General features: G+C 43.8%; 4 protein-coding genes across 4 annotated transcripts; all 4 read left to right on the top strand.

Annotated features, from left to right (window-relative positions):
• Nucleotides 1-1,186: 1,186 nt before the first annotated feature.
• On the top strand, nucleotides 1,187-2,167 carry EAF02_005908 (uncharacterized protein; the record flags this gene model as incomplete). Its single annotated transcript, XM_038901956.1, has 3 exons — nucleotides 1,187-1,319; nucleotides 1,372-1,842; nucleotides 1,902-2,167. 3 exons carry the CDS (start codon nucleotides 1,187-1,189, stop codon nucleotides 2,165-2,167), a joined length of 870 nt encoding a protein of 289 aa, XP_038758173.1.
• Nucleotides 2,168-2,687: 520 nt separating this feature from the next.
• Nucleotides 2,688-3,872, top strand: EAF02_005907 (uncharacterized protein; the record flags this gene model as incomplete). The annotated part of the gene is made up of 2 exons (XM_038901955.1): nucleotides 2,688-2,972; nucleotides 3,030-3,872. 2 exons carry the CDS (start codon nucleotides 2,688-2,690, stop codon nucleotides 3,870-3,872), a joined length of 1,128 nt encoding a protein of 375 aa, XP_038758172.1.
• A 506-nt stretch (nucleotides 3,873-4,378) lies between these two features.
• Nucleotides 4,379-6,255, top strand: EAF02_005906 (uncharacterized protein; the record flags this gene model as incomplete). The annotated part of the gene is made up of 7 exons (XM_038901954.1): nucleotides 4,379-4,477; nucleotides 4,535-4,619; nucleotides 4,680-4,699; nucleotides 4,754-4,789; nucleotides 4,843-5,004; nucleotides 5,052-5,377; nucleotides 5,430-6,255. 7 exons carry the CDS (start codon nucleotides 4,379-4,381, stop codon nucleotides 6,253-6,255), a joined length of 1,554 nt encoding a protein of 517 aa, XP_038758171.1.
• A 1,669-nt stretch (nucleotides 6,256-7,924) lies between these two features.
• EAF02_005905 (uncharacterized protein) lies at nucleotides 7,925-9,334 on the top strand (the record flags this gene model as incomplete). Its single annotated transcript, XM_038901953.1, has 3 exons — nucleotides 7,925-8,438; nucleotides 8,500-8,633; nucleotides 8,702-9,334. 3 exons carry the CDS (start codon nucleotides 7,925-7,927, stop codon nucleotides 9,332-9,334), a joined length of 1,281 nt encoding a protein of 426 aa, XP_038758170.1.
• Between the last annotated feature and the right edge of the window lie 819 nt (nucleotides 9,335-10,153).

Here is a 10,153-nt window from a genome sequence, read left to right as displayed (position 1 = left end):
ATCCAAATCTCACCTTGCAAATAAACATGCCGAAATATAGCATCGCAAGAAAAATGCACCCATATCACAATAGACGTCATTGAAAATGCCATCTCATGAAACATACCTCTTCTCTCTCCTCTCTTTCTCTTTCGGTTTCGGTCTTCGCGTTTGACAAACAATCCGAGTAGTGTGTATCTGAGTAGTGTGTAGTGCGTAGTGCTTGTCATAACTTCAATTGATCGGACAACCCCACAGGATGGTGTGGGCGTTTGACCTAAACCAAGCAAGCCATTTGAAGAGCCATAGAGAAGGTCTTGATACATGAAACATTGATTAGCTTGATCATTGGATAATAAATATGGGAATGGACCCATGCACGGACTATGATCGACCCCCGCTAACTTCTATCTTTGACCCTACATGGAAATGGAGTTTTATTTTGTTTTTCTTCAGTACACGACATTGACAGTTGTATAATCTTTTCTAGTCTACAGACAGTCAATCTATGGATGTCCAATGACCAAATTATCTCTTTCGCGTTGATGAAGGGGCATTTGCAGGGTAACCGAGGTTAGATGTGCAGTATGGAAAAGCCGAGCTGATTACATCTTGTATTATCACTTCCCCAGCAACAATATGCCATGGCTTAATGACTGGAATCTCACCTTACCATCCATCTATCAATTCATCAATTTGAAGCTGGAAGTCCGTAAACTACTTCACTATTTCGGCATGGCGGCACAACATCAGATCTCGGATCCGCTACATCAGCCGCAAAACCATCCAAACTTTGACACAACAAGCCGTACTATTCTTCGCATCGCATATGTATCAGAAAGCCCAGCACGGCCATCGCTGTTCGACGGACACTTTCTAATATGCAGGAAATCATAGTCTTATTCGCAAGCTCGCTTCTCACGGACTTTGAATAGAGCGAGATCAGATGTGGAAAGTGTCAATCCTTGTGTTTGCGCATTGAGGTGACGGCTTACCTTAAGTCTGCTTTGACTTCACTTGACTTGTGTTGTTGGTATTTTTAGCTGCACAGAATTGATATATAGAGACCGTAAGTTCTCAGGAAGTAGAATCTTTATTATCATCATCTTTACTTCATTGTCTTCTGCTTTAATCTTGCAATACTCTTAATACCCATTTCATTCACGTACTTTTTCACAAAACCAATCTCCCAAAAACATCAATCAAAATGTCTGCTACAAACGGATCAAACGGAGCCACCAATGGCACTAAGGAGAAGGTTGATTACACCAAGGTCCCAGGTCCTCTCGGTCTTGAGAGCGCCAGCTTGAAGGGCAAAGTTGCTTTGGTTACCGGATCAGGTACGTGATCTTACTCTTCCTTCTCAGGTTCCATTCTAACATTACAAAACAGGTCGTGGTATCGGTGCCGAAATGGCCTGTGAGCTCGGTCGTCGCGGCGCAAAAGTCATTGTAAACTACGCCAACTCCGATGCCGCTGCCCAAGAGGTCGTCAACACCATCAAGAAGGCCGGTTCCGAGGCAGTTGCCCTACAAGGAAATGTTTCCGTCGTCTCTGATATCATCAACCTCTTTGCTCAAGCCAAGAAGCAATGGGGTAAGCTCGATATTGTTTGCTCCAACTCTGGTGTCGTTACCTTCGGACATATCAAGGATGTTACTGAGGAGGAATACGACCGTGTTATGAACATCAACACCAGAGGTCAATTCTTCGTTGCCAGAGAGGCTTACAAGAATTTGGAAGTTGGAGGTCGTTTGATCATGATGGGTTCCATCACTGGTCAAGCCAAGGGTGTTCCTCAACACACTGTCTACTCTGGTTCCAAGGGTGCTATTGAGACTTTCGTCCGCTGCATGGCTATCGGTATGTCTACCTTCTGTCTCTTCTCCCATACACCAAGCATCGTACTAACAATCCTTCAGACTTCGGTGACAAGAAGATCACCGTCAACTGCATTGCTCCAGGTGGAATCCGTACCGACATGTACCACAAAGTTTGCCGTGAATACATTCCCAACGGCGCCAACCTCAACGACGAGGAAGTCGATGAGTATGCCGCTACCTGGTCGCCGCTCCACAGAGTCGGTCTCCCCATCGATATTGCCAGAGTTGTTTGCTTCTTGGCGAGTCAAGATGGTGAGTGGGTTAACGGAAAGGTCATTGGTATCGATGGTGCGGCTATGATGTAATGGGTGATTGGATGAACTTTTGGGGGAGTTTCTTGAGATACTTTGAAGCGTTTAACTATAGTTAATGGATATGGAAAATGGAAAATAGAACCTTTATACCTTTTTAAATTTGATATTGCTTGCTGTCGTATGTATTATGTGTGACTTCTAACGATAGATATTGACTACTTATTGACTCGGCTAATAATAATTCCAGCGAAGGGGAATCGAATGTCCAATATTCGGGGGCAATTCGCGCTTATGTACATTATTCACCAATATAGAGGCTATTCCATTCTGCAAGGAGACATAAGTAATGCCAGAATCTACTTGGAGAACCGGACGGTTATTCGCGGAATATTATGGGGAGATGAAATGTTAGTTGTCTCTTCACTATTGGCTGGTCCGAACCAGAAAGCAGTCGGCTAAACATCGGCCCATGCATCGCTCCCCGCACAATTCCCCAGATGAACCATCAAGCTGTACTTCAAAAACAAAACCACCAGTAATAAGTAAATTGGACAATGCAACTTTATTCATGATGTTATCACGGCGCATATTTCGATGCCGAAATGCTAATTTACAGCTTCGTCAATTGCGACATCTCGCAACAGCAGTCGATCCTCTGGTAGGCGAAACAAATGGGAATCAACAACATGGTGACAATCGGGTGAAATTAGTGGAAGTTGGACCCCGAGATGGTTTACAGAATGAGAAAACAATTATACCTTTAGCAACGAAAATCAGGTTGATTGAAAGGCTTGCACAGACGGGCTTGCAGGATATCGAAGCTGGTTCTTTCGTTGCGCCAAAATGGGTGCCACAAGTAAGCTGAGAGTCTTGAAAGTTAGATCAACAGTAACTGACTATGGGATATTGGCAGATGGCAGATGCGAGTGAGATTCTCGAACATGTTCTGCAAAAACATAATCAATCGACCAGTCCACTCAGATACTCCTTCCTGGCACCCAATAGGAAGGGTCTTGACAAAGCCCTGAATATCCTATCTCAAAATCGAAATGCATACAACACTGCCGACGTTCCTCTTGATGATGGTCCGGAGAATCTCAAGTCGTCTCCCAATAAGCCATATATCGAGATGGCCGTTTTTGCAGCAGCGACCGAATCATTTTCACAAAAGAATCTTAATTGTGACATCGCTACATCATTAAAACGATTTGAAGAAGTCATACAAGGTGCAAAGGCAGCTGGAATGCGAGTTCGCGCCTACATATCAGTTGTGCTGGGCTGTCCATTCGAAGGCGATAATGTAGATCCCCACCGAGTGGCGGAAATAGCGACAGAACTATTGGAAATGGGAGCGGATGAGATTGATCTTGGAGATACAACTGGAATGGGTACAGGACCTAAGACTCAAAAGCTTTTACGTACCATGCAATCAGCGGGAATACTGAATGAGGATATCGCGATGCACTTTCATGATACATATGGACAGGCGTTGATCAACACAGTTGTGAGCTTGGAGCATGGTATTAGAACTTTCGATAGCAGTGTAGGTGGGCTAGGTGGGTGTCCGTATAGTCCTGGGGCCACTGGAAATGTAGCCACGGAAGATATGGTTTACTTGTTAGAGAGTATGGGGATGCAGACTGGTGTTGATTTAGATGCATTGGCTGATATTGGACAATGGATTACTGGGGAAATCGGGAAGCCGAATGCAAGTAGCGTTGGAAAGGCAGTGATTGGTGCAAGAAGTCGTAAATGATATCCATAACTAACGCGATGGATATCTTCAGAAGGTTCAAAACTGTTCCATGATAAATTGAGATGGATGACTGGCGTTCGGTGGGAATTGGGGAAAACGGAGCAAGATTGTGAAATAGTGCATGTGTAGCATTGCTTACTGCCATGCGACTTCCGGAGTGATCTAACGACCTCAAATGAATATGCATAGCCTTTACTGCGTAATTTAAACTGCTTTTCCATTGATATCTTGAACCAAATGAAAAGAGAACTTGGCACTTCGACTTGCCGCCAGGAGCGGATTTATCACGTGATACTGGCCAACCTTGTCGCTTATCGCAATTGCCTCGATTCAAACAAGCTAAGCTCCACTCTGAAGCATCTCAAGCTCTCCAACCTCTCAAACAAACCAAGCTCGTCATCTACGAAACCAGCCAGCATAACCATCGCTGGAGCTTCTTATGAGCTGAAGCATATTCTCTAATTTTCTTTTCACAAGTCGGATAAATCGCACACCAAATCGCCACAATGGGAGATCCAAGAGAGTCGTCGTCGTACAGTGTTACGCCTCGAATCAGGTATAACACTATCGGTGGTATCAATGGTCCCTTGGTTATTTTGGAGAATGTGAGTGTGGACGACGATGGATAGGGGGACTTTGAGCGTATTCTAATCATGTCGCAGGTCAAATTCCCAAGATACAATGAGATTGTTAGCTTGACGCTACCTGATGGCACCCAGAGGTCAGGACAAGTGTTGGAAGCTAGAGGTATGTGGTATTTGTGCCATTGATCATGCCGAACTACTTGCTAATTATATAAATCTACAGGTGATCGAGCAGTTGTCCAAGTACGAAATTGAGAATTCGACGTACACCAACACTTTATACTGACCAGCGGCTAGGTTTTCGAGGGCACTCACGGTATCGATGTGAAGAAGGTATGGCAATATTTTCAAGGCAATATCTGCGACTATTGCTAATGATTTGATAGTCTACCGTCGAGTTCACAGGACACAGCCTGAAACTAGGTGTTTCTGAGGATATGTTGGGCCGAATTTTCGATGGATCTGGAAGAGCGATTGATAAGGGACCAAAGGTGTTGGCAGAAGATTATTTGGACATCAATGGAAGTCCTATCAATCCATATTCAAGAGTAAGACGAGCAGGTTGGATTTCGCATTCCTGGCTAATCTATATCAGGTATACCCCGAAGAAATGATTTCAACTGGTATCTCTGCCATCGATACGATGAACTCCATTGCTCGTGGACAAAAGATCCCTATTTTCTCTGCTGCAGGTTTACCGCATAACGAAATTGCCGCTCAAATTTGTAGACAGGCTGGTTTGGTTCAGAAACAAGGTGTCACAAACAAAGGCACACACGATGGACATGAGGAGAACTTCTCCATTGTTTTCGCAGCTATGGGTGTCAACTTGGAAACTGCGCGTTTCTTCACCCGGGATTTCGAAGAGAACGGAAGTCTTGAGCGTGTCACTCTCTTCTTGAATTTGGCGAACGATCCTACGTAAGTGCCATATCATTCCGTCACCGTAGTTCACCAGACTAATGTTTCATAGGATTGAACGTATCATTACTCCTCGTCTTGCCCTTACCACCGCCGAATACTACGCCTACCAATTGGAGAAGCATTGTTTGGTTATTCTTACTGATTTGACCGCATACTGTGATGCCCTTCGTGAGGTTTCAGCTGCTCGTGAAGAAGTTCCAGGTCGTCGTGGATACCCAGGTTACATGTACACGGATTTGTCCACCATCTATGAACGTGCCGGTCGTGTCCAAGGCCGAAATGGATCCATTACTCAAATTCCAATCTTGACTATGCCTAACGACGATATTACTCACCCTATTCCCGATTTGACTGGTTATATTACTGAGGGACAAATTTTCATCGATCGTCAATTACACAACCGTGGTATTTACCCACCTATCAACGTTTTGCCATCGCTCTCTCGTCTTATGAAGTCTGCTATCGGAGAGAAGCTCACTAGAAAGGATCATGGTGATGTTTCCAACCAGTTGTACGCTAAGTATGCCATTGGTCGTGATGCAGCATCAATGAAGGCTGTCGTTGGTGAAGAGGCTTTGTCTTCAGAGGATAAGCTATCTTTGGAGTTCTTGGAGAAATTCGAGCGAACTTTTATTTCACAATCTGCCTACGAATCCAGAACCATTTATGAATCTCTCGATCAAGCATGGAGCTTACTCCGCATTTACCCCAAGGAATTGCTCAACCGTATCCCACAAAAGGTTTTGGCCGAGTTTTACCAACGATCTGCAGCTGACCGTAAGGGCAAGGGACGTGCTAGCAACAAGGATACAAAGGACAACAGTGAGGAAGGAAAGGCGAAGGATGGGCAAGAGGAAAATTTGATTGATGCATGAGCATGAATATGTTGGGTGGGAAGGTGTAGTGGAGAGTTAGTTCTAGAAGTGTGTAAGAGCGTGTTCAGTGTTGTCAAATATATCTCTCGGAAATCCTTGCTTTGAATCGAGCGCGCTTGTGTAGATATTATAAAGAATGGAAATTGAAGTGGTGGATTACAATGAATCTTCTAGCATAATTGTCCATTTCGATACATGCACAGTTTATGTAGAGTTCAACTTACTGCAGGTGGTATTGTAATTAAAGCTCACTTGTCTCGTCCATCATTCCAATTATCACGTGAGCCAGTGTGGTGCGACGCTCATGCGATACAACATCAATAAGAAGTATATGAACGCATACCTGCATATCTAGGTACATGGCATATGGAGTACAAATTGTTGGATCGCGCTGACCTATCGGTCAGAAGATTTTCCGTGGAGAGTAGAAATAAAAGATGGGTAGTTTATGCGCGCGAATAGTACAGGGGAAGCGATGCGGAGATACAAGCTTCAGGTCAGTAATATACCAAACGGATATGTCAACGGATATGTCAACGGAATGCTGGCAACAGAATGCTGGCCATTCAAATTTACGGATGAAAGCTTCTCTATAATCTAATAATTGTTGGTAGCTGGAGTGATCTGGGGTCCCCAGTATCTCGATACAAGGTTGGGGCAAACCCCGCATTCTTTAGTACCGAGGATGACCAGTAAGCAGTACGGAGTACAAAGATGGCGGGAGGAAGTTTAAACGCACCACTCACGATCTTGGGATTGGGACGTCATGGAAATTTAGAATTGGGATGAGCAGGAACAAGGAGAACGAGTCAAGCTTTTACGTGACGATTTCAAGGTAAGCCAAGGATTGTACCTGGATTCATTTATATGGTTAATTAGGAACTTGTTTATTTGTCGATAATCCAGGATCCGGGGAAGGGATTTATAGCAGCAGGCTGGGAAGGTCGGAGAGAGGAAAGTATAAACGGTTAGTCCTACGTCTCCAGCGGTCTATTGACCGACCAGCTGCAGTACAAGGTGAGCGATAATATCCCCGCATCATTTGGTCGGAGGAAACGGTGAATGAACGAATCGAATGAATGGAAGAGGTGGATTGTCTAGGATTAGCTTTCACTGCATGCTAGTCTATGGAGAAATCGCTGGTGTTGTGGATGGGAGATGTAGTTAGATGCATGCGGGGCAGTCGTATAGCTGGGGTATCAATGCGATATAAGAGTTGCAGTTTCCCCTCGTATTTTAGGACGAGTTGTTAAACAATTGCTTTGTTTGCTTTGTTCGGAAACTCTTGTGATTGTTGATTGTTCGTGGATTGACGTCCGATTCTAATACGGCGACGCGACGCTTCGAGAAAGAATCCTGTGCACGGTAGACGTCGAGTCAATTGAGAAGATCGTCAAGCGGAAGCTTCTTTGATCATTCACTCCTGAGATAGCTGAACCATCGGATGATCATTATACCCCAGAAACCCCGACTTTTAAATTCACTGTGGAGACGGTGATCTACGGCTTAATCGAGATACGAGTAGTCTTATATTCCTAAACCTCTCCCCCCAAAACAACATCGTCTTTTACATCGCCAAAGTTACTCCTTCATCGCAGCGTCACCGCTTCTAAACTTTTACTTCCATTTTTAATTGAACAGTTGTTTCCCAGTGAAACAACTCTACAATATGATGTCAATCAACATGATATCAACAGTGCTCTTCGGCGCGCTAGCAGGCCTGACTGCAGCTCAATCTCCCGGTGAATCTTACACCGGAGTAGCTGGAAACAGCACCATCGCGGGCTCCTCCCTCGGTCCCGACGCCAATGGCAAATACGAGCTCTCTGCTCCGGGTATCCGTGCAAACTTCATCGCCTATGGTGCATCCATCTCCAATCTCTTCATCAACGATACCTCTGGTATCGAACGTGATATCGTTGGAGGTTTCGACAACGCGAGCTATTATGGGGTAGATAGACAACATCCACATTTTGGTGGTGTACCGGGAAGATACGCAAATCGTATCAAGAATTCGAGTTTTGTTATTGATGGAGAGACGTATAACGTGTTGCCGAATGAGAATCCGACAGCGGATAACCCGGCGGGAGTTGATACGTTGCACGGTGGCCCGGATGGTTGGGATTGGAGAAACTGGACTGTGGTTGCTCACACCACGAGTTCGATTACTTTCAGTTTGACTGGTGGGTTTCCTCTAATTTTGGATTTTTGATCTGTATGGTTTGCTAATTTTGAGATTCATAGATCCGGATGGAGAACAAGGATTTCCAGGAGAGGTTGTTAGTTACGTCACTTACACTTTGACTAATATGACCTGGTCATTCAAGATGATTGCTATTGCTACCACGAAGAAAACTCCTATCATGTTGAGTTCGCACGTATGTTGTTTATTTCTTTTCCAAACAATTCTGTTGTTTTCTTCGACGAGTACCTAACATATCAACAGACATACTGGAACCTTGATGGCTTCGCCAACAATGAGACAGCTACTGCTCTCAACCACTCTCTTTATCTACCATATGGTGGACAACGAATTGGCACAGACAGTATCCTCATCCCAACTGGAGACATCATCGCGAACCAACCCCAATCACTCAACGATTTCTGGAGCACCCCAAAACAAATCGGAGCCAACTTTTCCAACCCCGATTTACTAGGAAACTGCGGTGCCAACTGCACCGGCTATGACACAGCTTATATTACCAACCGTGATCCATCCACTCGCGCTGCATGGCACACATCCCCCGTCGCACGTCTCCGTTCTGCTTGGTCTGGTATCCAAGTCGACGTCTACAGCGACCAAGACGCTTTCCAGGTATATTCCTGCGGAGGACAAAACGGATCCATGGCTCTCAAGGAAACTCAAGGGCTCTTCAACGTCTCAGATCGACCACGTACAATCCAACAATACGGATGTGTAGTCATGGAAGTCGAGGACTGGATTGATGGAATCAATCAGCCCGAATGGGGTAGAAAACAAATCTGGGGTCCGGAAGATGGCCCATATGTTTTGGAGGCGAAGTACAAGTTTAGTTTGAACAGCACAGATGTGGGATTGTTGGGTGAGGGATCAGGTTAATAAATCAGGTGATAATTTGTTTACGCGGGGTTGGTATGCGCTGGTAAATCTGATGATTGGATTTCGGTGGGGGGTTATAGTAATTTAAAGTCTACCTAGTAGTTAATAAACAAACCCAGCTTCAGAAGATTGAAGATTATTACAATAGTGAGTGTAGCAAATGTTACTTCAGAGGCAGAAATGATATGTCGCGAGGTAGAACTACGCTCGATAAAACCAATCAGGTTACTCGTCGAGCACTAACCTCATTGAGAATAGCTTTGTAAACCTCACGAGGACCTCAACTCAACTAGGTATAACTTTTCAAATCTCCTTTAAGGCTCGTTCGGATCGATTTTTTATTTATCTAATAGGATCTCTATTGATAATAAAATAGTAAGAATATTTGAAATATATCTTAAACTTGAATTAATATTATATTATATCTTTGTCAAGGTATGAGTAAAGACTTATATTATACCATAAAGGTAGAAGAGCTATAAAAGAGTAAAGCCCTACTTATAGAAAGTAGAGTGTACTAGTATACTATGCCTGAGACACAAAGACAATTATAGATCATATAATTGATATTGTAATAATATCCTTTGTTCAAGGTAATCGATCTATAATTACAATATCAATTGACCTTTTAGAAAACAAAATAACATTAAAATACTTTAATTTCTATTATTAAATTAAAATAAACTTTCTTGAAAGTAGTAATTAATTGCCGGAGCTTTTTAGATTTACCTCAACCTCGATTCGGGGGTATGCTTGGTGTAAGTATTAGTAAGGAATTAGAAGTAATAGATCTTTTGAAGTCTATTCAAATAAGTGGTT

Source organism: Botrytis sinoallii, assembly GCF_014898435.1.
Source record: "Botrytis sinoallii strain Bc 23 chromosome Unknown BSIN_009, whole genome shotgun sequence".
Lineage (NCBI taxonomy): Eukaryota > Fungi > Ascomycota > Leotiomycetes > Helotiales > Sclerotiniaceae > Botrytis > Botrytis sinoallii.
Note: the sequence above shows the minus strand (reverse complement) of the source record. Positions and strands in the feature narration are given on the sequence as shown.